This window comes from Cryptomeria japonica, chromosome 11, assembly GCF_030272615.1.
Source record: "Cryptomeria japonica chromosome 11, Sugi_1.0, whole genome shotgun sequence".
Lineage (NCBI taxonomy): Eukaryota > Viridiplantae > Streptophyta > Pinopsida > Cupressales > Cupressaceae > Cryptomeria > Cryptomeria japonica.
This window is the reverse complement of record NC_081415.1, coordinates 394483190-394511134: the sequence shown is the minus strand read 5'-3', so window position 1 is coordinate 394511134 and position 27945 is coordinate 394483190. Positions and strand designations below refer to the sequence as shown.

Here is a 27945-nt window from a genome sequence, read left to right as displayed (position 1 = left end):
TTGAGCTATGCCCCAAAGCCAAGGAAAATCTCTACCATTGATTTCCCCTTAATCCATCTACCCTCCATCTCCATCAATTATGAGGAGATTTTCCTCCTCTTATGCCTCCAAAGGTCACAACCAATTCGAGCCCTTGATCTTTGTTTATCCCAGCCACCCAAGCTTATAGAAAAAACTACATAAATAGGATGTCATCTTAAGTTGTTTGAACCACAACCTCATATGCAACCTTATGTTACAAGTAAATGCACTCACATACCTCATGATATACCAATCTTGAGCACAAACTCCATAGACCTGGTGCAAATAAGGGTTGGTGTTGGTGAGAACTTTGTTTGTTTTCATTAATATTTTCTAACACCTATGCATAATATATGTGCTACTTTTATTTGGGGTAGAATAGGTTATATTATTTAACATGTTCTCTTACACTCAAAATCTCATGTATACATAAGTATCTCAATTTTTACATTTAAGTCCATGACAATTTATGCATTTGGACATATCAGCATTCACAACTTTGCTTCCAAACAAAGCTAAGACATGTAGTTTGTCCATTGTGTCTATCAAAATGATATAGATTTGTCACAAGGTAATCAATATGACCAAAAAGACATTATCCCTATAGTTTCCTCTAGGTAGGTTATACTACATCATAATTGTCTATAATTTTTAATGTGTACTTTAGTATTATAATAACTAGATATAAATTTATATTATATATTCACAATTTTTAATTGAGCTACATTTATTCTAATAACCAAAGATCAAGTTCAATTGAGTACAAATAATTGAAATAGTTAAAATGCTCTAAAAATGCCACCTAAAAGTTGTCTATTAATAAATAATAAAGATTTTATATTTGAATATTTACTTATTAAAGTAGTTCAAAAACATGTGCCGCATTTACAAAATGATAAATTTAATGTTCATATTTAATTTTGTTCCAAAAAAATATGTTTACTCATACTTCTATTAAATGTTAATGTTTGTTTAAAATTAATGTTCTTTTATATGTTTTCTTATAGGCAACTATTGTTAAGCTCTAAAATTTTAATTTGTCACAACTATCCTACTAGAAAATTGAACATCGACTTGTTTGCATTATTGAGGAAATGAATCTATATAAAATATCCAATTGTTGAAAAACTTGAAGATGAAATTGAAACAAAAATGGATGACTATTTGATTGATATCTTCTATTAGCTCTTCAAAAGAAGTTATGTTATGAGGATTTCATCATGTATCTTACTAAAATCTTGGCCATCTCTATAGCCTTTTTCCAAATTGTATTTTTCTTGTAGCCTAGTGATGTGTTGGTGGTCATCCCTTGAGGGACACATAATCAATCTAAGAATTGAGAGGTCTCTATTATCTTCCATGGTAATTTTCATTCATTGAAAACTCTATATAATTCAAACATACCTCTTGCACTGTTGTTGTGACCTATGTCATAGGCCTAGACTCTTCCTTCACATGGTTGATATCTCATTTCTTCTCATGAACAATGGCTTTTTTTGTTGCTAAAACTATAATTTTTCTTTTTTCAGACCTTTTGAGTTTTAGGTTTTGAGTTTAGAATTTCAATATTACAAAGTATTTAGTTAAATTTATGAGAATATATATTTTATGGTTTTAAGATTAGGTTTGCTTTTCATAGTGAAAAATTATGAGAATATATTCTATGGTATTATAATTGGGGTTGATTTGTATAGTGAAGTTGAAATAGTCAAAAGTGTTAAAAATTGTTGCTTAATTTGTTCTAAAATATTGTTGGAGGGGAAATTTTTAGACTTATCAAATACTTAATTAATAAAAAAAAAAATTGGTGAAATCAAAAGTTCAAAAGTCAAAATATTTTTTTTTGCAAAATCTAAAGCAATCACAGAGTTTGTTATTCAAGGTACCTCTAATTCGGATTCATGGGACAGGTTATGATGATTAAACTATTGTACCCAACACCTAATCTTACTACAACAACAATGTTTGTGGCTTCATCCTTAATATATCTTTAAGGAGAAATAAGGATATTTTTATTTTTATTTATTTTTCATCCTTTACCTATTCATTGCTTTCTTGGAATATAAATCTTAACTCAAAGAAATTTTAATCTTTCAAAATACATGTCATTGATAGGGTGAATCATTTTCACATGTTGCCTATGTGCCACATACCTGATTCGCTTTAACTTTCACATACTAACAGATATATTAGAAGGACAAGCTTCTTCCCTCATATCAACAAGTATACCAAAAAGGTGAGCATATTGAGAGATCCAGTATATCAATCTAGTGGTATATTGAAAAGGCAACTCTTAGAATGATAAGGAAAAAAATCATTTCCCCTTGATAACAAAAGTCATAATGTATTATGAATTTCATCGTCGCCAAGAATTATCAATGGATAATTCTTGTAATCATTGTAATCATGTCCACATTACACAATGGCATATTATCTTTACAAAATAATGTTGGCAACAAACAAATAGGGATAATATCACAATTTTGATGTCAATAAAAGCCTTTGTTCATGCATTTGAGTACCCAATACAAGATCTTACAACAAGAAATCAATAGCTTGCAAGATCAACTACAAGAATAGACACTAAATACCTTAGCAAAGAAGAAAGATGCCATTAACATTGTTCCTTAAAGCAAAAGTCAAAAAAAAATTAGTAAAGACAAAATGTCCTTGAAGAAAAGCATTAAACCCCTTATTGTATCACATAAAATTGTTGTAGAGAAGAAAAATGTCCAAGTTCCTTTTCCAAGTAATGTTGAGCCAAAAAGTGTGTTGATAAAACTCATCATTGATACAATATATGTTACTCCTACCATTGTTAAATCTCCACCTATTATGTGTAGGGAACAATTAAACCTAACAAACATCATATTAGTCTAAAGAAATAAGTGTTATAAATTTTCATATACAAAAAAATATTTCAAATCAAATTTATGTCTAGAGGTACTCAGAATAATAGTTACATTGTCTTCACTTATTGGTCAACCTTGTGAAATTGACAAGTTGTCATGTCATTTAAAATTAAGTTGTCGTAAACCCCATCAAATCCAAACATGTCATTGTCGATGTTAAAGAAATACCTCCCATGATTGTTTGGATCTACATTCTTGTCTATCATGTGGTCAATACACACATTCAACAAAGCAATTTTATGTTTAGGATCCACCTACAAAATCAATGAAACATATGCATTTTAGATATTTCTACTGACTAAATTGAGACTCACCTTTTGTCAAAATCTAGGACAGTCTAGTCCACCATTTCAAATGATGGCTTGTCTACTCGTAATGTGGGTGTTGTCAATCCAAATGATGATATTCAACATTACCGATATTGTTGAGCAATGGTACAAAGGCTTGTTGAGCAATGGTACAAAGGCCTGTTGAGCTTGTCTACTCTTGATGCAGATGTTGTTGTCAATCCAATTAGGGGTGAGCTTTGCATTGCAAATATTAATATTTGGTACTTACACTATTGAATGTAAGCCTACTAAGAAAATTGTAGAGTTGCATTCATTTCTAACATAGGATGATTATGCTCTCATTCTCTTTGGTGTTAATAGTAGTGATTTTTTGAACCTGTGATTTCTCATTAGGATAAGCACACTAAGACCACTAAATATGCAACTCAATACTCATTATTTGAGGTCATGAATATTGCCTTTTTGGTCATACCTACAAACTCTTACCATTAAAGTTGAAACCCCAAAAGGGTGGCTTAGTGGAGACTCGTGATGAAACCCATTTAGATGTCATTGAGACTCTTTCCATTAAGCTGAAACCCCAAAAGGGTAACTTGATGGAGACTCGTGATGAAACCCACTGGGTTGTCATTGAGTGTGCATGTTTATAATGGAACTCGTGATGAAACCCATTGGGATGTCATTGAGTTGTGCATGTTTATATAGGTTAGTGTTCTCTTTCCAAGCAGCTTCGCAATAGCTCTCCATTCTCTCATCTCATATGGGAGAATATCAAAATTCACTTTACTAGATTTCAAGCTCTTTGAGCATGTTACTGAGAAACATTACACGCCTCATTTTGATTTTCGATGAATATGCGTGGTGCAAGATCATCATATACCTCTTTTTCAACAGTATTTTTAGTACCAAATAAACAATTGCTTTTATATGTACACGTGTTTTTAGTAAAACCATTGTGGATGACCAAGGGGTTCACATTTTCAACTTGATAGAAAGTCGAGCATTTAGTGCATGCTTAAGCACACTTTTGGGGTGCTCGTGGTCAAAATAAGCCTGAATTATCCAGTCTTCGTATCACAGAATGTAACTAGCACACTTTTGGCCCACTCATGGGCAGCATCGAGTTGGGTTCTCCAATTTTCACTCACAAAAATGACAGATAAAAGTCGAGCAGCCTTAAAAAAAAAAAACTACCTCAAAGAAAATGGTGGTGAACGCTTTCATATCAAACAAGTGGTATAATCTCAAACTGTAACAGAGTATTGTAGAAAGTTGACTCCACTTGAAGAAACAAACTCAAGTCTATATACTAAATCCATATCTTGGTTTTTTCAATCATTATGACGAAGAGAATTTGAACACGAGAATTTGACTACCAAAGAAATCAAATAATTCCCAACAGTTAGAATGTTCAACTTTTTATAATGACCCTTTTTAGGAAACATTGAAATAAGAGTCTTTAGCTGACAAAAAATTATCCATATTATAAAACTCATCATTCTTATCTAAAAATGAACTCTATTTCTACCAATAATTAATTAAAGTTATGTAAAAAAAAATTGACAGTTTATTTTTTCCTTAAAAGGCACCCAAAATGACCAAAACTGTCATTGAAAAATTATATGACAAGCAAGGGTGACCACCGAATTCAAAGCCTGCAATGTGAAAATTGCTTGAAATTAACAGCTGGAATTACTGAAAAGAGGTAATCAATTCGATAGTTATGATCAAACACTTAAAAGTAAATTCTTGAATGCATCAGGCAAATAATCGTGATTTAAAACAAAGTTGAAGGCATCGAATGCTCTTTTCCATAGTTGTATGACAATGATAATCCCTTCAAATCTGATTGTCAATAAAACATCTGCAACTATAAATAAAGCTAGGAAACAATAAACAAACCCTTATCAAAGTGCAAAATTTACTCGGGTCAATATGTCCTCCAACAGAATTTCTAATGAAACCTTTACTGCCACCTAGAACAGGGTTTTCCCTTGAGCTGTCTATCAAATTTCATTTTGACTATTATTGGAGGCATTCAATATCCAGATCGCTGCAATCAAGTAGCGCATCGTCACAAAAGCACATTAAACTCTGGATAGACTAACATGAACATGTGGCATTGACAATAAAAATGAAGTCTACATAATGGAGTGCAACTACTGACATTTTGATCTAAAATATTTCCATATCTTTCCAATTTGAGTATCTACCGTAAACATTACATGAACCATTGTTGTGTTCAAGATCCTAAATTTTAGTACAAAAAATAAAATTTAATAAAGAAATTGATATCATCTACAAGATTGTTTTTGCTATCTGATTCAAGAGCACAAGTCTATATTGATACTTCTTCAGCTTACAGTCAAGGATTGAGGGGTTCGAAGAGCTGATGAGAAACATATATTAAAATACAAAGTTACTGCCCCACACATAGACAACTAGTACAGTGATATTAAAAACTGCAATAATAGATGTACAAGAAAGATTTAAAGAACTAAGTCAATGTAGAGACAGCAAATCAAGTGAAACGGCAAAGAAAAATACCCAAGAAACTAAAAAGCCAACTTGCAGAACTCCAATATATTTACAAAATTTTCATATATTTGTGTTTCTGGATATCATATACAGTGACGAAAATGTCATTGTAATGTAGCTGTAACAATTTCAGTCATCACGAACTCAATGTATAGCAGACCTTGCTTGCCCAGCGGAGAAGGTAACAATATATGCTATGTTTCAACCTCTATATTTTGCTTGTCCAGAAGAATTGTTTATGTGGAACTTCCATTTTTCAACTGTTTCTAAACCTACAAAAATGTCATTTTTCCGACAATAGAACATAGATCCATTCCCATGTAGAGACTGTCACAAAAGTGTGCCTTAATACAATGTGCAACCATAAAACTGTTCCATTTGGAGGGGTAGACCTCTTTTGGTCATGATGAAGCGTGCAATTAGACTTGTACCACAGATCCCTCTTTCAATTATATAATAAGTGCAGTGGAAATTAGGAATCTTGTTCGAGTAGCAAAATGAACTGAAGCAATGACCAACCATAAAGCACTTTCTGAAAACAAAATGGAATTTTTCCTGTGGAACTTAAATGGGGCATTTGTTTGAATGGAATAAACATGCAAGATATTGAAATTTTACATCTGTGGTGTCAAAAAAACTAACTGCAGGATGGCATCCACATGAATTTACACTTCCACTGTAGATATAAAGCTATACAGGCAAAATTTATTGTGGTAACAAAATTTGCAGCCATCTTTACCACTCAAACCTCCTTGTGCTGTCATTTTCACATTTTCTGAATTCCAAAAGATTATCTCCTCAACTTTCATAAAAAGAAGAGTTAGTCTAAACATTTTCTGAAAGCAGAATCAACTCCACATTGAATATGAATCGATCCCCCTTGAAAATATTGGGGTTGGTTTCATGTTTTCTCGAACAGAGCACATAAATTCTGCATCTTTATTTTTATTTTCCAAAAGAGAATGTGTCGAATTCATGACTTCATTTTCAATTTCCATATTAGCAGGAGCTGGCTTCATCTTTTCTGAAAGAACAGGTATTGATTTCACCTTTTCTGAAGAAGAATAGATCAATTCTGCATCTTTATTTTGATTTTCCAAGACAGATGAGGTAAAATCCAGACTTTCATTTTCATTTTCCACAGTAGCATGATTCGAAACCAATTGTTCATTTTGATTTCCCGGAACAGAGGTCAACTCCACTTTGTCATTTCCATACCCCATACAAGCAGGCGTTGTCTCCACGTATTGATTTTCATTTTCTGAAACAGTGTCTATTGACTCCACATCATCATTTTCTGAACCAGCAGACAATGAATCAAAGTTCTCATATTCATGTTCTGAGACAGGTGTAGTTGACTCACTTCCATTCTCATATTCATTATCTGAGATTGGAGAAGTTAATAGCTGAATTTTGGTCCCAAATGCATTTTCTGAAACTTCAGGAGTTGATCCAACATTTTCATGTTCATTTTCTGACATAAGAGCTGTTAACCCCTCATTTTCTGAAACAGAGGGTGTGGCCTCTGGTTCATCATTCTTCATTTCCCTGTAATAAGAAAAGGGAAAAAAGTTAAACACTGCAACTCAATAACAATTGTCCAAACAAATAAAGTAACCAAAATGTATATCTCATGCTGCCCAGAGAGAAAAACAAGCCATCATTCCTCACCTCATCAAATTGGTGACTTCCGTCACAGCAGACTTTACTGCATGGAGAATCATCTTTTTAACCTGTCCCAAATAAGACAAACATAGTAAAATTTATTTTACTTTCATACTGAAAATTTGAAATACAGGAAAAAGTTTGCACACTGAAACCAATAAGATGCTTAAAGGCTTAAAGAAACACCTCTAACTTGTCTTCCTTGGCCCTGTGGTTCTTTGGAAGCAACCGAAACTCTTCAGTCAATCGAATGCATTCATGCACATTTTCAGGAGAGACAAAATCAAGAGCAACTTTTATACAGGACTGCAAACAATAAAAGCAACAAGACACATCCGTTAATAGGTGCGGCACTTTATAACAGATCATAGTCTTGAAAAAATATGTTCCACTCAAAGACATCAAAAAGATTTGGACCGTCCACATCCATTATTTCTACAAATAAAACAGCACATAGACACAAAAACAGTAATTCCAAAGTCAAAACAAAATAAACTTCCAGTTATAAATATTATTGAAATCATAGTTGCACTATATCCAATAAATCGTGATTAATTGTTCCTTGGCTTAAGGTACAATTTTTCATCCTATGGGTTTTTGATGATTTTTTGCCACTTACTTATCAATTAATTGTGACTAGTCATGACTGAGCTTTTCATTCCAATTTTCAGTAGATTTCAGACAACTTTTTCACAATTTTTGGGCAGTTTTCTATGGTTTTTTATTTACACAAGCATTTTCTCTGTTCTAAACAATTCAAAATTTTATGAGGTGGACTGCAGAATTTTCTCTGATTTAGTTACAAAAAAGTTCACAGTTTGGGCACTTATAGAAGTCATGGTTGATACAAGGGCCTATAGATTTTCTGTGCATGCATTTCCTATAAATTTAGTTGTGAAAACATCACAGATTGTTTTGCTGTAAAGCATACAATTAAATCTTTGGGGAATGCTCATCGAACTGTTACATGCCAAAATTTGACATTGTTACATGCCAAAATTTGACATTGTTACATGCCATGTGCTGCATGCAAATTTCCGATATTAATATTTCCAGCATAATACAAGCCAAGCTTTGTGATTTTACATATGAATTGTTGGACAATTAAAGAGGATTCATGTTTGTTACAGATACAACAAAATGTTAGAATAATTAATAACAGCTGCTGCGGATGTGGCAAATGAAATGCATGTGTGTCTTTCATCTTCCAGTTTGCTGGCAGCAGTATACAATTTGTTTTCAAACTCTTTAGTTTCCAGTCCACCATCTACAGTTCACTGTCAATGATCACAGTTAGTTGTCAGTTTCTTTAGCAAATTTGTAGGGAAGTTGTTTGTCCTCGTTGCTGTATAAATACACATTATTTGATCAATAAGATACATCATGAGTTCTTCTCTTTTGTCTATTATATTTCTGCTGATCTGTTCATTCTGTTGCTCTGTTTTCTAATTCAAATATGGCACCATATATAGCACAGAGAACAAAAATCCCTTGTATACTTGTATTGCTATAAAATTTCAAGATAATTAAGTTGTTCTTTCCCTCAACACAATGTAGATGACAAGCTCCCAAGCCAGAATGCACCACCTCCAAAGTTTCAATTAATTTGTTTCCTTTGATTAGAATTTTAGTATTCTCTCAACCATGCGGCCACTTTTGTTTAAAAATTAATTTCCCTTTGGTCTAGGGTTTAGGTGTTTTCTACTGCTGAGCTTGTGCAACCACTGCAGTGGACCACAGCTCATTATGGAGCCACGCAGTGGCACACCACCAGAATTTTCTTGAAGTATTGAAATGATCCAGCTTTGACTTGGGAATCTTGAATTTAAATCATGTTTAAATATTTTTAAATTAATTATTGAGGGGTTTAAGAAATTGCATGTTTTAAAATGTAAAATCGACCATTAAAAGAGTATTAGTTGAAACACTCGTGCCATTGCAACCCTATTGCTGCCACTGTAAATTACATCTATCAGCATAACAAGCATCTTCTATGGTTTCCTCAGCCCAAATCTTTCAACCAGTCATATCATATGCTTGACAAAGTTCAGGTTTTTCTCTATACTGATCTTACTACATATAATAAACAAGTCATCAATAAATGCTACAGAGTTTAGTGCTAAAAACAATAGGATTTTCTGTACAAGTTTGCATCTGAGGTGCTTCTTTTGAATCCACTTGGGGTGTAAATAGGTTCATCTATCTTTGGTGCTCCAAATTGTACACTGCAATTCTAGAGGGCACACCTAAAATTCTAAACCAGGGAAACAAAGTCAGGTCAGACAGATTAAGTAGGACTCATGATCAAACAAGAAATTTGGGCCAGCTGATAGAGCGAGCAACCCTTCTACACTGATGGCCCAGCTAGGCCACGGAGGGCATTTCTAGAGAAATCCTGAGACAATTAAAGAGAAATGAAAATAATAATCACACATCTTAGCCATACCCTGTACATAAGTATACCCCGAAGATTCACAAAGGATCCCTCATGCTGGCTTACCAGTCTTCTATACCAGAAACCTATATACCATAGTAATAGAAAACAGAAAAAGATGCAAGTACTCATTTAAAATGGACCCTGCCACCTATGTTTTGCCAATCTGACCCAAGTTGTCCAATCTTTTCAAAAAACAGATCAAACTAGGTCCATTTTTTTCAACATGTCATGGCCTTTTGCCTATAGACCCTGATAACATTTGCAGTTTTTTTTCCATATTTTTGTAAATATTTTAGCATTCTTGTAATATGTGCGCTGCTTTTCTCATGTTTTGCCCATTTTAAACCTATGTGATTGAATTAAATATAAACTTCTGGCTTGTTGTGCCGTTGTCATGTAAGTATAAGGTAACTAGAATTAATATCCTCAAATATAAAATGATATATAGTTTTCCTACTTCATATGTAAACTATGAAAACATAAAATATGCAATCAAAAAATCTGGCAAAGGTTAAGTAATGATGAGCTTATGCAAACTGATAGGGCATGAGAACAAAAGATAATATTCAATGTAAAGCATGATCAACTGCCAAAGAGAACCAATGTCTAACCAATATAAAGACTGTCAGGTGTTTCCATATAAAGCTTTCTCCCAAAGGGATCAACACTTGTGGGTGTCTCACAATACTGAAGGGACCCCACCCAACCATCCACCAATCTACAAGAATCAAAAGAAAACCACCACATCACTTTGCATTTCTGCTTTCAAGAAAAGACTCATTCCATAATGCCCAGTGTGACATAAATCAATTGTTTTGATGACCCAATAAGAAACACACACATTACCATTTCTATGAAGTATTCCGCATTGCCTGTACCTTCTAATGACAGACTATTTCAATATATTAAGAGATGACTATTTAAGACCAGCCCAATCACTCCATAGATCCAAAAAAACTAGAAACTGGTCAACTGACAGAAATAAACAAAGGACATACGACAAACATTACCGCTGTAGTAGGTAACACTTCAGAATAACAGCAAAGTCAAAGTTAAAGCAAAATTTTAAATCTTTATTCAGACTTTTACAAACCAGGCCACCATGAATGCATACTGAGAAGCGGCTGAAGTAACAATTACAAAGACGTACACATGGCAAAGACCAAACATACAAACCAACAACATGAAGGTCAACAAAAGCATCAGTCAAATACAATAATATAATCACCATCAGGAGCACATAATGTTCCTAATGTCTAGTCCAATTTATAAAATAATTTCCACAAAAACATAACAGATATTATTTTCACATATCCATTCAAGACAAAAGCTTTTTACATCCATCTCACATTCATTCCAGTAAAAAACCCTGCCGTTGTTAGAGTTAGCCTGATATTGCCCATTTTTGTTGTGTAAAAGATTTTTCATTATTCATGCATACTGTCTATACAAATCCCTTGCCCACATGTTTTATGTTTCCATGGTTGTATTTTCTTCTGCCTATCCTACAGATCCACCTGCAACAGGTTGCTACCTTTGGAACTCTTATTAATGGAAGGGAAACAAATTTGCAGAGTGTAATATAAGAGAACATTAAACTCTTAAATCCTCTGTCGCATAACAAGAAACATTATGCAGATCTATTCATTTACTTGGCCTCTTAATTAAAGAAATCAAGATAGAATTAATTACAAAATTATTTTTATTTGGTATTTAGGGGTGCATTTAATAAAACTCTTCCACTTTGTTCCTTGTACTTGTCTGTCCACTTCCAACCATAAGTTGTCTAAAGGAGAAGTTGCACATATAACTCACGAGAAGTTCCATTTAGAATTTGATTGTCACTTGACAAAGAGATAAAGAAATCAGTTGTAATGAAATCAATGAAGATTTGATCAACATTTTTGAAAAAATGCAGAATGAATGCAATATGGTTTCCTAGAGCTACTTCAGCTTATTGTTCAAGTCTTGGTAGAAAGTATCTCCAAAGATAACATATAAATTGCTACAAGGCCATAACCTTGAATGATAAATGACCAGGTCAAAATTTTATTCTCATCATTTTCCATAAATGTTATGAAGTTTTAACTGCTGATTTGTTTAATGTGTGGGACTGCATTTAGCATTAGCTTGCCAGGCCACAAAATGAAGGGAGGTCTAATTATGCTGACTCCTAAATAAGGTGATAGAAATATGAAAAATCAAATCTCATATCTTGTTAGATTGGGTACCACTGCCTATTGAAATGTTAGCAGAATGAACCTTGCGATTGGCTGAAAATAGACACAAAATTCTCTGCCAATGATTCAAAGAATTAATGAATTTCTGAGTCGCTGATAAATTGCACTTAAATACAGTAGTAAACTTTTAAAATTCCTGCTTTAAGTGCAAACAAACACATTTCCACACCACAGGCACATGTACCTTTAGATTTCTAACTTGATGGGGGCATCCAGCTGGAATAAATACTGCCTCACCAAGTTGTTGTTCGAATGTCCATGGCTCTACCTCTGCAATGCAGAAAAAGTCACTCCTCAGACTCACATTTATCAATTCCTACACTAATCAGAGAAATACACATTTTCAATACATACGAAATTCCTCCTTCAATTTCTTTTTATGCTCTGCATCCAAGTAAAGTGTCTGATCGTGAATGGGATGAATGATCTGAGGCACCATTTTTCAGAGAAAAGATAACTTGTCAAATCAGACAAGCAAAAAGAAAAAAGTATACTAGTAAATTGAATAAATAATACTCAATAATAAAGAAACAAAATCTAAATTTTTAAAAACTTACAGATTGGACAGGAGCAGCCTGCGTGTGTCTGAATTCTTTTGAATGCTTTTTGAGATAAGCCTGTAATTTGGGTACATCCTCTCTACGAAAAATATCCCAAAGCGCTCCTCCATAACTAACAGAACTATTATCTTTATCAGAATTCTTGACTTCAATTGAGGGCTTTGATTCAGCTCCTTCACACTTAACATCACTACTTCTGGCATTTCCTAGAATCTCTGGCTTATTTTCTTTCTTTTTCAGATCTTGTTCTTGATGTTCATTGTCAAATTCTCCAGTCATCCTAGGACAATTTTCGTCATACTTCTGATGAATTTCAAAAGACTCGGATAACAGAGACTTGTCTATGCTTACTTCCTCAAAGCCCGTATTATCAGCCTCTAATTTTACTTTAGCTGGTCTTCCTCTCTTTTTCACATGGACAGGTTTGTCTAAATCCTTTGAATTTCCATGGAGTTCATTTTTATCCATTTCTCTGTATTTCTTTTGTAATTTCTCTATTTTACGAATTTGTTCATTTGAGAACTTAACCTCAGCAATATGTGTCAATACATTCACCTGGAAACAAACATGAACAAATCATATAAGAACGCCAACAAGAGACAACGTCTCATGTAAGTGCACTATTGCTGTACCTAATAAAATAAAAAAACGTGAGCTTCTACAGAAAATACAGAAACATGAACACAAAACAATAATCTAGTAGAAATAAACACAGTAGCCCTAAAAATGCCTTATTTCATGAGACTTGTCATAAGAAAAAACAAACCCATTCCAGAAGAGACTGTTTCGCTCACACCTCAAGATTAAATTTGGGATTTGCCAAATGACCATTAAAACCAACTTGTCATGTCAATATTGAGATTTATATTCCATGGAAGTTCATAAAACAAGGGAAAGAGATTAATGGATGCATGTAATGCAAATGGACCCAAGAGGTCATTTTTATAAGCTACAATTTACATGTTCTTGTGGATCTTTCCTGAAGATCCACAAGAACATGTAAATTGTAGCAAAAGAAATATGAAAAATCAAATCTCATATCATACAATTTACATGTTCTTGTGGATCTTTAGGAAAGATCCACAAGAACATGTAAATTGTAGCAAAAGAAATATGAAAAAGCAAAAGAAGTTTACATGAAGTACAACGAAAAAAGTCTTACAATAAAGGACCAAGGTAAGAGTAAGTTGTACAAATTTCAGATCAACCTGATGTTAATAAACCAATATCAACAACAGACACTATCACAACTCTCATTATGTTTATTATGATCAGTCCAGATATAAAGAATACATGCTAATGCTCGTATCTGTAGGAAATAACCATCATTGTAAACATCTAAGTAATGTAAGTATTTGAAAACATTAGACTTTGGAATCATACAGTTCATAAGTACTAAGCAAGTAAAGGTTGCGAGATAGAAATTATAAGTCACACTAGTGGATTTATATCGTCTTAAATAATGAATGCTTGTAAAGAAACTTATCAAGAACACTTGTGAGATGAGATGATTGACAAGTAAAATGCTTACTCTGGAAGTGCATTGCCAGGGATTTCCCAATTGTCCATGTACACAAGTGTAGGTTATTTCTGTGTTGATTCTATTCAAAGAATCAAACATCACATCACCAAGGCATTGAGATGCCAGTAAGTAGTGTTGGAATTGTGCAGTGAAAAAAGAACAAAGGTGTATGTAGCTTCAGTGCTGATTACAGAAGAACTAATAATGTGTGCCATGATCTGAGATGTACAAGATGCACCCGACTTCTGGAGACTTGAGGCAAGGAGATAGAACACTGCATCAAATTTATCACCTACATTTTGCTAGAATCTTAAGAACTTGCAATATAAGTGGGAATAGCAATGTCAGTCTTTATCAGCTCAATGTTAAACTTTACAAACCCATAATTAAAACAAAATCATTAATAAGGAGGTTTAAGAGTCACATAATAGATGGGAATTAGAGTTGTATTGTAAGTTCTATTTGTTTTAATGAAAGCTTCCGAGGCTTGACAAAACTAAAAATGCAAAACAGCATAAAATTTTGTCAACGAGGCCTGTGGAAATAAGACTGACAGAGATAAAGTGCTCAGTTGCTAAAAACTGAATGCTCGTAACTCAGGAATCAATGGCAAATTTGAAGAGTTCTTAAATTTTATAGCCAGCAATTTAATTTTAGCCATCTACCCTTCACAACACATCATTTCCTTTATTGATTTTATTCAGTATTATATTTGAGAGCATTTTGAACATGAACATTACATGGGATTTTAATAGTTCATTTGTGAAGTGTGTGTTGTTTCTGCAGTGACCCTATTCGAACACACTGTAAGTGAAGCACTGGGTTCCCAGTGCAATAGTGGTTGACGTGTGCAAGGAACATCAAAGTGAGATGCATGCAGCTTCAGTGCCAATTACTTGAGAATAAATAATACATGATCTGGGACATACAATTATATTGTATAAGAGATTTCCATCCCACTTATAGTGACTCATGGAAGTAGATAGACCGCTGAATATAGTTATCATCTGCACTTTGCTAGAATGGAATGAACTTTCAATACAACAAAGTACAGCACCACAATCTTTATCAGCTCAAAGTTAATATTGCCAAAGCAATAACTCAAACAAATTTATATATATGAGAAAAGAATTTAGCACAAAATGAAAAAATTCAAGAGAAAACCAAAAAACAGGGGATGAAGTATCAGGAACAAAGAAAAAGTCTAGAACTGAGGGTGGTTCAACCATGGTTGACAGGAAATTGTCAAAAATACAAAGATGAAGTTGTATCCAATTTCTGCAGAAGTCTAGAAATATGGTTGAAAATGTAAAAGTATCTAATGCTTGACAACTAGATTCTCTCAAAAAGAGCATATATATACAGAGATAAAAATCATATGGCTATTACTTCGCAAGACATATAGTTATTTAAAGACCAGGCCAGCTGAATTTCATTATTTAAGGTTAATGAATGTCCAGTTAGAAGCTGCAAAGGAAACTAGAATTAAACCTAAATTGACTAGAGTACACACCTCTTTTTGAGTTGAAATTAAAGAAAACCACAAAATACCGTACATCATAAATAAATTTGCTTGCAAATAATAGCAAAGGGAAGAGATGGAATCTGTCATTTTTACAGTAACACAAACAAAGAGGTTCACAGCTATTAATCAAGTCATTGAACAGCAATTCTAAAAAAGCGTATGCATGTGTCACAGGTCAAGAAAAAACTGCTTACCGCATCAGACATATCACAGTGTAACTTAGTAACTGAGTCCCCTCTACCAAGTTCATATCGGGTACCATAAGCTATATATGTTTTGGGCCCCAGATCAGGTTTCAGAGAGTCTCCAGGAAGTTTTGTGGCAAGATTAAGAATGCCAAATTTAGGATGGGTGTACTCCTGGAAAGGTAAAGCACTGATAAATTCAGCACCATGTCGGGGTAGACGCTCTTCAAAGTAATTTGAGGGAGGCCAATCCTTCAGCTTCAACATTTCAGGCCACTGATTCCTGTGCATCCGCCCCTCCAAATAGCCTTTAAAAAATTGATGAATGTTTATCTCAACCTGCCAAACAATGCACCAAACCAGAAAATTTGACCTTGATTCAAAGCATGGGAAAGAACTCACAAAAATAAACCACCAAAGCATATAATCCTTAAGTAATTCCAAAATTGAACTATTCTATACAAAACTTCATGGCCATTTAACAATCACACTCATTATTATGGAGAATTTGATAGCATCCTTAACACCTCTCAAATAAAAAGAGAAAAATGTAAATGCTCATTTGGGTTCTATGCACCTAAGAATTGTATTTTATCTTTTACTACTGCATACAAAAAGTGAGCTTAGTAACTTGCATAAAAAATGGTATTGAATATTTTTTCCAAATCTACTATACCACTTTTCTAAACATAACATGCCTAAACATGACAAGTTGTATAACTGTTGCAGCAAACAGACTGCCATTGTAAATATTAACAAATGGAAAAGGCAAAAAGCTTAGTCAACAAGCTCTTAGTTTGTAGTACAACCGTGCAAGGAAATGCTACAAGTTTGTGAACATATGACATATACATCAAACTGAAATATAACCGTGGAAAGTAGTGGTACAAACAACTTATGTAATCTTATGCTACTGCCTGAGTGAGCCTAATGGGGAAGGGATGTGTACTCCATGGAGAATGAAAGGGATTGAATCCCAAGAGTGGTAGGGAAGATCTCAATATGAATAACATAAAGGTAAATGGAAAAACAATACCCTTGTGAATGTCCAAAAAACACATCTAAATTTCCTTTAAAATTTGCTCTCCTTTGGTCTGGAGTGTTCGGAGCTTTGTTCTGTTTTTCATTGGAAACCCATCTGGAATATTTATTAATTTAAATGCTTAAAAAAATATGATGTAAATATTTAGGTATATGTAAGGTGGAGGATCAGCTACATGGAGGGCTTTTTTATTTGGAAGGAAAATTCATGAGAGCTTTGAAATGTTGATTGGAAATGGCAAGAGTCTGGCATCTTAACTATGCGAATGGCACCATTGTTTCAAGTAAAAATAACTGAAATTATTTCATATTATAGATGAATAATATGTCTTTACATATTTCTCATCTGCTTACTTATTTTCCATTATGAATTGCAGGATATAACTAATAAAAAGGGAAAAACAGGCAGAAAGTGATTATCATATGACCAGAGACAACACCAAGGAGATAAAGCTACGTATCAGGTAAGCTTTATCAGTCTAAATTATTCTTTTGGTATTAGTCATACTTTGAATTGTTGTGCTGATATGGTGATCTTGAGGTAAGTCGCTTGCCAAAGTTTTAGTGAGCTTTATTTTTTGGAATATATACACAGCCTGATCAATTTATTTTGTTATATTTTACTTTCTTTCCAGCAGCTATCTTGTCAAATGTTTAGAGTCATGTCATGGTGCGTAGCTTCTACTCTTGAAAGCCTTCTATCCATCATGTTTGGTTGATTGAAGGCTTGCGGTTTGCAGTCCAAGTGGCTTCAAATCCTTCCAATCTACAATACAAAAAGACTATAAAAAATTTTGTAGTAATGCATGTTGCCAAAAAAACCAGCTACAAGCTTTCATCTATAACTCTTATTAGCATGTAGCTCAGACAAAAACTGGGTATCTTGGCTACAGTTCCTTAACTTCTGTTTGAGACTGAAATAAAGAAAAAACCACCACGTCTCAAGAGCATGATAGTGTTAAACCGCCAGACCTCTATAATACAAAAAAAGCCACCAGGCCTCAAGAGCATGGTAACATTAAAGTGGCCCCACTCCCCTCTCTCTGTAGCTATGATAAGTGATAGTTGAACGATGCATATGAGATGAGGCCAGCAAATTTTGACAATGCGGGGGATTTATGAGGAGGAAACCAATGACCCTCAGCTTCTACTGCAGAGTAGGATGGAAGGGAGAATGAAAGCCAACTCTTATTATTGCCATTATTCATGGATTTCACTACAAACCAAGAGCATCCAATTAAATAAATCAATTACAAATTTTCTAGAAAATTAGCTGGACAACAAGAAACTGGCAAACAAAATTATCCCAAGTTACAAGATTTGATAACCCAGGGTTAAAATTCTAATGTGACCCTAAAGAACAATCACAAATCAATCCAAACCAATCTGTTAGATGACCAGAGCCCAACATTAAACCAAAACTTCAATCTGAAAAATATTATCACAGATAAATTGACCCAAGGAATTGCTAACATAATGATAATCACATTATCAAAGAATTGGCATGTTCAAATAGGAAAATCAATTGCGAACAAAAAATCTCTCAAACATCATTAAAATGTCCACTTTTTTCCATTTCATACATCCACAACATCAATAAAATCTTATTTTTCATGGAACCAAGCAATCCATTTAGTATGGTTAAGAGTCCTGTTGAAGACAGGATATCAAAATTTATTAAATAAAAGTAAAATTTCTAAACTTGGCAATGAATTCAATTACCAGCCCACAGTTGCATTTTATATTAGAGATTTCCTCATTGTTAATTATAACAGAGATAAAAAAAAAATACAACTCCCATTCTAATGTGGCCCTAAAGAACAATTACAAATGAATCAAAATCAATCTGTTAGATGACCAGAGCCCAACATTAAACCAAAACTCAAATCTAAACAATATTATCACAAATAAATTGAGCCAAGGAATTGCTAACATAATGATAATCACATTATCAAAGAATTGGCATGTTGAAAGAGGAAAAACATTTGTGAACAAAAAACCTCTCAAACATCATTAAAATGTCCACTTTTTTTCTATTTCATACATCCACAACATTAATAAAATCTTGTTTTCATGGAACGCAGCAATCCGTTTAGTATGGTTTGGAGTCCTGTTGAAGACAGGATATCAAATTTTATGAAATAAAAAAAAAATTCTAAATTTTGCCAACGAATTCAATAACCAACCCACAGTTGCATTTTATAATAGAGATTTACCCATTGTTAAATTACAACAGAGAAAAAAATACAACTCCAACAAAATTGGTTTCAAAAAGGAAGCATGCTGCACCCAGAATTCATCTTCATGTACTGCACTAAAGAGGAAGATTGGTACAGGTACTAAAATAGTGACAGAATACTTGGTATAAACTTGGATTTTCATGGCATCCACATCCACTGAAGCTATTGACACAAACTTTTACACTAGCAGATTTTGCAACTTATACAGAAAAATTTTAAACATATCCAATATCCATCAACCATTCCTTATAATTCCAAAATTGAGGTAACAATTAGAGAAGATGATTTCTATTTCATCAAGCTATATTTAATTTCATTTGCCATCATATTCAAAACAAAATAGAAGAAAAAAGTAATTCAATTCTCGAGCTCAGGACCAGATTTCAGGCATAACAGTTGAAGTTTATTGGTTGCGATATGAAGTTTAATTTCAGGCATAGGGTGAGGAATGTTTCAACTACTGCAAAACACTTACCTCGAGATTCTGCAAAAATTGTGTCATGCTATCAACGATGGCAATGAGAAAAAATGGGCAGAGTTTCAAGGAAAAATTTACAAAACCCTATCACAGCAGAAATTTTTTAAAAAGAGACACCAAAACAATCTCCATATATCTGCTACTTCAATCTAGGTATTCATAATAAATGAAAAAGGGCTTTTAGAGCTACTGAAATCCAATTTGATTCAGAGATTTTATTGCTAGATTTTTCCAGTCTTTTAAATAAAAAGTAAAACATTAAATGTGAGTCAAGTATTGATTTGCAGGCTTGACAGGAGGAATGTTTCAACCGCCGCAAAAAAATTCAGATGTGAGAATTTCAGGCATGAGAAAAACTTAAATCCAGGCAAATGCCCACAATAAATAGCCTATTCGCTAATAATTTACATAATTATGAAAAATTTAAAACCGAGTTACTGGTTCAGTTTCATGTTTGGTATGTATTGAACTCCACAAAACACATTAACAGTGTCACTGCCACAAAAGAGAACTCTTGAGGTCAAAAACACAAGTACTCACTGACAACTACCACAATTCAATGTTGACTTAATATGATTCCATTAATTATATTGCTTTACTACCAGATATTAAAAGAATTATTTCAAAGGAATTGCAAAGAAATAAAAATACGAACCTCACACCAATCCAGACAATCAATGGCTTTGACTGTTTTAGTCTCATCCTCAAATTTGCCGGGGGTAGTCTCCCTGAAAGCCCGCCACATAACCATGGGCTCCCAACTTAGACCTGTTGTATCTTCTAGAACATTCCGAACAATCACAGGTTCACCCTTTGCCCAGTGTTGCTGAAAATGCTGAAGACTCTCTTCCTTTAAGTCCTGAGCAGTAGGGCAATACAAAAAGTCATTGCTGGCATCCCCTCTACAAGAGGCACATCGCAACTTGCAAGTGAACTCATTAATGTCCTGGGAATCAGGCTTGGAACACAATGAACATGCATGAGAATTTTTCAATGACTCTGGAAGCTCATGAATGCAAGTTTCTTGTGCGTTACTCAAGAGATCTGGAACCCAATTTGGACCAAAGATGCTTTTTAGGTTCAACACATTACTTCCACAACCACCACGCTGTTTAGGAGGGCATGGAATAGAACCGTCCTTATTTGCTTTCCAATCAGGTAAGGCCTGCTGTAAATTTGAAGAGTGAGTATTTGGGGACTGTAAGTGCTGTGTCAAACCCATTCTTCCTTTCGATGCTTTTGTTTCCATATTCTCTGTACTAACTCTCTTCATAGACTGCTGTTGGGCTGATTGTGCTTCATCACCTCCAGGTTGGCAGCCTTCTCGTAACTCGCAACAACAACTGATACAAAGATCATAAGAGCAATCTGGGCAGCTTCTATGCAAATCTACAATAGATGTACTGCAGTTGTCACTGTATCCAAGTAGTTTATTAGATGCAATACATTAGAACCAGAGTCATTATTGGAAGATGCCATATTTACATTAAAGATGTCCGGGAAAAAAGCACTTTCATCTTGAAAATCAAAAAAAAAAATGTATGAAAATTTATATACCAATAAAGGCGCTCATCTGAACAAATTTCAGCACATGGAATATCCAGGCTTTCTGCTGGTATGCCTGTTCAAAATATTGCATAAGAATAACAGCGTTCTCACCGATAAAATAAAACATAATTATTAAACATACCTTGAATTCTAGACTCCATCTTTTGTTCCATCTTCTGTTCATCCTTAATTTTAGTCAGTACTGGAATAATCGTGGAAATCAAATGATGTAGACGATTGATTTTGTCAACATCAGTCAATTTCTTCAGTTGAACCTACACAAAAAACAGTAGAAACACAGCTATTAAAAAAGCTATGTGCACTTTCAGCCAAACAGCGAAATAGCATGCTAACAAAGCACAAATACAAATGTTATTAGCAGGCCTCCAGTGCCTGAGATGTTCAAGCATACTCTATGGTTGCAATTACCTCCAGACAACCTCCTCGACGCAGACATGCTTTACAGTTACAATTTCCACGACAAAATGGACAAGCCTTAGCAATGTCCTCCTCTGATTGCTCGGGATACCTATATATCAGATCAAATTTTCAAATCAACAGAAGACTTAAAAGATCACTCTTTACAGGGGCACAAAATAAATTTCAACAATTGCAATATAAACAGTTGAATTAACGTTTGAATAATAGATAGGAAAAGGCCCATTCCACCAAATATTTTGATTTAGTATAATGCATGCCATCCACCAAAGTTTGATTACAAACACATTTTGTAGTACACTACCTAAATGGTGTGAGAATAAAGGAAACTGGACCAAGGACAAGTCACACGTAGATTCAGGGTGTGATTCTTTAAAGTTCAATAAACAAACCCTGTAAAAAGCATGTGGTAGAGATATTTATATGATTTAACAAAACAATATTATATTAAGCAAGTTTCAAGTCTTCGTGACTAAATTAAGTATATTGTTCCAAATTTTTACAAAAGGATTTATTTAGTCTCTGAGAACATGATAAAAAATTAACAATCAACAAAGAACATCAAATAAACTTTTCCTTGATACAAAGATTCCTAGAATTTTGAGTACCAGAATGCATTTTGTTTATATTATATGTTGATGTGACTAATTGCTACAATAGAAAATAAGTCATAGGAAAACCCTTCGCCAAATAGAGTTGATTTTATAAAAATTAAGTAAACAGACAAAGAACATTCCTCAACCTCCCATTATGTTGTCCATTTGAGGTATAAAGTTTGTCAATATGGCTGCAAAGGCAAGCCTGTCTTTTTTTAAAGAAATTAGCAAAGTTTGGCTAGGCAAATTAGTTTATAGAACTACATGAATCATGAACACAAAAGTTGTAAACATTTGCCTCTCTTGAAAAGAAAGGATACAATCAAATTCAAAAACAATAATGGTTTTTGCTTTAGAGTATACGTACCATCTTTCTATACAGCAGACACAGTAACGTTTGTTGCATTTAGAGCACCAAACAACTCTCCCTTTGTCATTTCTTTGGCACTGATGGCACATCAGACTTCCTCCCTCTGACAATACTTGTGATGCTTTTCTGGTAAAAGAATCGTCCTGAGGTAGTGCACATTCAATTCTTGTCAAAAAGAAATGAATATTTTAATACTACAAATTACAAACACCTAGACAAATTGTAGGTCTAATAGAAAAGAACTATAATAAGTCAAAATAGCAGGTAAAAAAAACAAAATCCTAATGCACAATGATCTCATAGAAAATTTCATATCAGAAAGCAAAAGCAAAAAAAATGACTCCTTTGGTAACAATTCTAGAATTTAATTTAACGTGTGTCTGTATCTATAAATATACATAGATTATTTTTTAATTGCATTGTAAGCAATCTGCAAATAATTTATAGGGGTAGAGCCATCAAATCAGTGAACTTAAAACTATCCAGCATTCCAGCAGCTTGAGTATAAAAAAATAAACACCAATAACAAATTCAAGTGAAATGAACCTTACCTGAGTGCTGTAAAATTGATTGTAACGAAAAGAGAAATGAAGAGAATATCATCTGAATGATTACAAAGAGTTCAATAGCAATCCATAAATTGCAGAGGACTCTCCAAATCACTAGCTAGTGAGAGATATATCTAATTTCTAAGGACTAAGTCATGCTATTGTGTGTTTGTTACAAGTAAAAAATACATCATATGAGAGAACAGACATGCAAATACAAGTACATGTAAAGCTAACTTGTGACTAAATACTGATGATCATCCAAGCAAAACTAGGCACCGATGATAAGACATTTTTTATATTGCAAACTGTATGCACAATTGGAACTGAACAAATAAGCAATAATTGATAATGTAGGATAGTGCAATGCTATGAAGGGAATCAAATTACAATAGGAAGGATCAAATGAAAGACCAATAGCTGCATAGTTGCCATTGTCATTAATGAATCACTCAATTAGGTTTTGAAGGTACCAGAAAAAGACTAACATACTCAAACAGCTAATGTTTTTTAAAGATTATGAACTGAGGGAAATTGCGTGCAAATGTAGAATGACAAAGCAGGGAATTATATTAAAATAACTACTTGTTGTTACTATTAATTCTTAAAAACAAGCATAGAGGTCAAAAACGAGGATAAAAATATCACAAAGATTAACCATCTATTTCAATCCATGGAAGTGAATCTAATTCCAGCAGTTCTCTATCAAAATCAACTAACCACCACCACTGAACTTTGAACAAAATAATAGAATTTCCGAGTCAAGTAGATTGACATAGCACGAAACAATATAATGAACTTTATGCTCAGAGATATGCTCGCTGTTACTGTCAATTGCAAAGAACAGCATGCAGAACATTAACAAGGTCAGAAAAATCACAAAAAATCACACTCTGAGCATATATGTTATAAATAACATATTGTAATCAAATTGCATTCATCAAAATGAATTTAAACTCAGCTAGTGCCTCAACTCGCCACTGCCTTAAGCATTAAACAACAGTACAGAACTTCCAGAGTAACACAACAGCGCCCTAGGATCTACAATGTGCAGATAGATTAAAACATTGTACACAATACTTGAACTACTAACATTACATTGGTTAAACTTAAAGCTGCTAAGAACCATTATCATCTTCCTCTAAATACTGACCATAATCGCCTTATTTTGGGATTTCCTGACATCTGTCTTTTTGGGCTGATTGTTCCTGTGCTTTGGCAAATTTGTATCCACCTCTCTTGGGACATCCACAGCAGCTTTGTGCTTATCAAACAGCTTTGAAACCTTATACACTACTTCCCTTTTTCGTATCTTATTTCTCATTGTAGAATTGTCATTGTGATCCTCCTTTTCCCTTATTTGAGAATCCTCGGAATCAAAATTTATAATGTCTGCCTCCTCATCTTTCACCTTATGTTTCACGAAATTCCTCTGCTTCTTCTTCACTTCTTTCTGGGGTGATTTCCTAGAAATCTTTAGGCCCTCCTTTTGGTTGTGAGGATTAGACAGGGCCCCCTTGTGGCCTCTCTTCATTTTATGTATCTTGGTTATGCGACCTTGGCGTTTTTTGGATAACTGAAGATAATGTTTTTCGCAATAAGTGCGCTCAGGCATTGCACGAGCACTACATCTCCATTGTTTCCCATCTGACCGTTTACAACGGAACTCGTCAGGAACAACACCAGGCTGTGCTGCTTCTTCACTGTTCAATGTGCGATTAGAGGGTGACTCTGGCAATGTTGATGCTTCTTCACTTATTCTCTGTTACAACCCAAGTGAATGCAGTTGTACATCAAATATGAAAGCGGCAAACATGCTAATCTAAACAATAGTCAATAATATAAGAATGACTAAGTGTGATACAATTATAAGAATACTCGGTACAAAGCTTTCTCAAAGAGAAAATTACAAATTTTGGCCAAGAAACCATTGGGAATATAATTAATTATCTTGAATATAGGAAGCTCTTTAAGCATTTGATTGGATAAGTTAAACTAAAGGAGAATGAAAAAAGACCTAAACAGAAGAGATCCTAGAACCTCAACTGACATTTTAAAATGTGAAACAAAAAAACCACAATGCATAAAGTGCATTAAACGAAAGGAAGGTGAAAAACAGCGTTGTCCTCCATGGTACAAGTCCAAAGTAAATTTAAGAGAAGAGATGTCCCTGGGTCGTAGCAACTAAGCCAGAATTTTCCAAAAAGAAAAGCCATTTGATTAAATAAGATGAAAGATTGCACTCACCTGAGTAGTCTTCCTGGCACGTTTCCTCTTGTCTTGATCAGTATGGAAATCGGGCAAGATGAAGTCGACCTGCTTGGGAGTACTAATGACAGCATCTGCAGCCTTATCAAATACCATTTTAAAATCAGGCCCCGCGTCGAAGACCACAGGAATTTCCATCAATCCATTGGGGAGAAACTTCTTCATGACTTGTGTCCCCGAGTCCTCCCTCCTGATCCTCACGCCTCCCCTTCCCCTGGGCCCATAATCAGTATCATCATCCTCCTCCTCATGCTCCTCCTCCTCCTCCTGATCCTCCTGCCCCTCCTCTTCAATAACCCTCATTCTTTTCACGACTTTCCTCTCGGGAGAACCGGATTCGCATTCCTCCACCTCGTTCTTTTCTTCCTTGACCTTGGCCTTGGCCTCATTCTTTTCTTCCTTGGCCTTCCGCTTGCGCTTCTTTCCACTTTTTGTCAAATTGGAAGCCACAGCGGGCACGGCCTTAGCGCGCTTGTTAGGTCTGTCCCCGTCGTTCGAAGAGGGCTTCGTCTTTCTCTTAAGCCCACCATTGTGAGATTGCCTTGCATGATGATTCGTGCAAAGACTAAGCCCAGGAATGGCAAGGGCGCTGCACCGCCATGCTTTCCCATCTGAACGCCTGCAGCGGAGCTCATCGGGGACGACACCCACCACCGCCGCCTCTGTCACCACCCGTGGTTTTCTTCCCCTCTTCCCCATGTAACCACACGTCGATTCTGACACCTCCAATTTACCGCTGTTTTCCACTATCGCAGCTGAAGCCCTGCTTGTTTAATCAATGATTCAGCTTCGTCTCTCACTCCATGCGCCACCTCCGACCTTCAATTTCAAGTTTGTACCCTTCCCTGCTCACTGCTCAACTGGCCACCCCTTCGATCTTTCCCGCTAAATTGTATTGCCCCCGTCTCGAAATTCCCGGGCCGCCAGTAGATTGCGTCGGCTGATTTGCTGGTAGTTGGATTTCAAATACCGACGGCGGGGATCCGATTTATTTAATGTTGTCCTGCGACCAAGATCCCATGCACTGGTCAATGAGTATGGCGTTATTAATTTGAAAACAGAAAGTTTTGAGAGCGCGCGACTTTACAGGGAGTGCTGAGTGCTGTGTGCTGTGTGCTGTGTACTCTGTGCTCCGTGCTGCCATCCCATCCCATCATCATCTATAATGTATAATCTATAATGTATCCCAGGCTTCCGGCTTCATGTCCCAACCCACGGAATGTGACTCTTCAATTAACCAATTATGCTTTAAGATATTTGTCTGGTTTCTCTTCTTTTCACGACATTTAATTGTGGAGGTGTGAGGGAATAAACCCGACCACCACAGAAATATGGAGGCTTAATTAAATTTCAAATTTGACCCTACCATCCTTATCTAACTAAACGTTGGGAGCCAACTTCATCTGTCGATTTATATATTATTATTATTATTATTATTATGTTTAAGGATATGTTCTAGTTTGTTATTCTCAGATCTTCAAGTGTTTAGGATAGTGCAGTCATTTGTTTTTAGTAAGGGTAATTTTCATGGTATTCTTTAAAAAAAAATTAGATCTACAAAATACATTGTTTTTCTGTTGTATTTTTTGTAATTTAACAATAATGAGATGCGAGTATGAAGATTTAATTGTTGAAAAAATTTCAAAAATCTGTTATGTTTTGTAATTAATGGAAACTACACCCAATGCCGTTTGTGTAGAGTTTAGCCACTTTCTTTGTTCTTTATTTTAAAATGCACAGCAAATCTCATAAAAATAAAATAAAAAATCTGTCTTCTAAACAATTAGTACAATAATAAAAATTAAAAAAAAAAACCATTTAAACAAAATGAAATGAAAGTTGACATTTTTTATTGGATAAGGAAGAAAATAGTGGCCTTATCTTCTTCTTTTTTCTTTCATAGATAAGAAAGATGGTGCCAATGTTGAGTTACGCCTACCACGTAATTAAAGCATCAAAATTGCATCACTAACTTACATCATCTTAGACATATTGCATTTAAATATTAGTGGACTATATTGTTGTATTTAGAGATGTGTCCTAACATTGGGAGCCAACTTCATGTGTCGATTTGTATATTATTATAATGTTATGTTTAAGGATATGTTCTAGTTTGTTATTCTCAGATCTTCAAGTGTTTAGGATAGTGTAGTCATTTGTTTTTAGTAAGGGTAATCTTTATATAAAATGGTATTCTAAAAAAAAATAGATCTACAACATGTTGTGTTTTTATGTTGTATTTTTTGTAATTTAACAATAATGAGATGAACAGTATGAAGATTTAATTAACTCTTGAAAAAATTTCAAAAATTTGTTGTGTTTTGTAATTTTTGAAAACTATACGCAATGTCATTTTGTGTAGAATTTAGCCACTTTCTTTGTTCTTTATCTTAAAAAGTCAAGATAAAGATCATGTGCACAGCAAATCTCATAAAAATAAAATTAAAAAAAATTCTTCAAAACAATTAGTAAAATAATTTTAAAAAAAAAAAAAAAACCATTTAAACAAAATGAAATGAAAGT

At 34.3% G+C, this 27945-nt stretch overlaps 1 protein-coding gene across 2 annotated transcripts; it reads right to left on the bottom strand.

Annotated features, from left to right (window-relative positions):
• Positions 1-5779: 5779 nt before the first annotated feature.
• LOC131071598 (lysine-specific demethylase JMJ26) lies at positions 5780-26723 on the bottom strand. 2 transcript variants are annotated; one of them, XM_058007503.2, is made up of 15 exons: positions 26510-26723; positions 25402-26425; positions 24308-24916; positions 22604-22749; positions 21632-21731; positions 21345-21477; positions 21212-21275; positions 20310-21069; positions 15905-16234; positions 12661-13218; positions 12458-12530; positions 12288-12373; positions 7613-7732; positions 7433-7494; positions 5780-7309 (listed from the first exon to the last, which is right to left on the bottom strand). In XM_058007503.2, exons 2-15 carry the CDS (start codon positions 26119-26121, stop codon positions 6610-6612), a joined length of 4461 nt encoding a protein of 1486 aa, XP_057863486.2. In that variant the 5' UTR covers positions 26122-26425; positions 26510-26723; the 3' UTR covers positions 5780-6609. The 2 variants fall into 2 exon arrangements, with proteins under 2 accessions (XP_057863486.2, XP_059070264.1); XM_059214281.1 differs by having other exon boundaries at positions 25402-26723.
• Between the last annotated feature and the right edge of the window lie 1222 nt (positions 26724-27945).

Bases quoted from the DNA above. Each gene is read 5' to 3' on its own strand.
- LOC131071598 (XM_059214281.1), bottom strand. From the start codon at position 26,121: ATGGGGAAGAGGGGAAGAAAACCACGGGTGGTGACAGAGGCGGCGGTG. The intron at 16,235-20,309 runs GTTCGTATTTTT...ATTGTTTGGCAG, and splicing joins ATTGTCTGGATTGGTGTGAG to GTTGAGATAAACATTCATCA. The intron at 7,310-7,432 runs GTGAGGAATGAT...TTCTTATTACAG, and splicing joins GAAGTCACCAATTTGATGAG to GGAAATGAAGAATGATGAAC.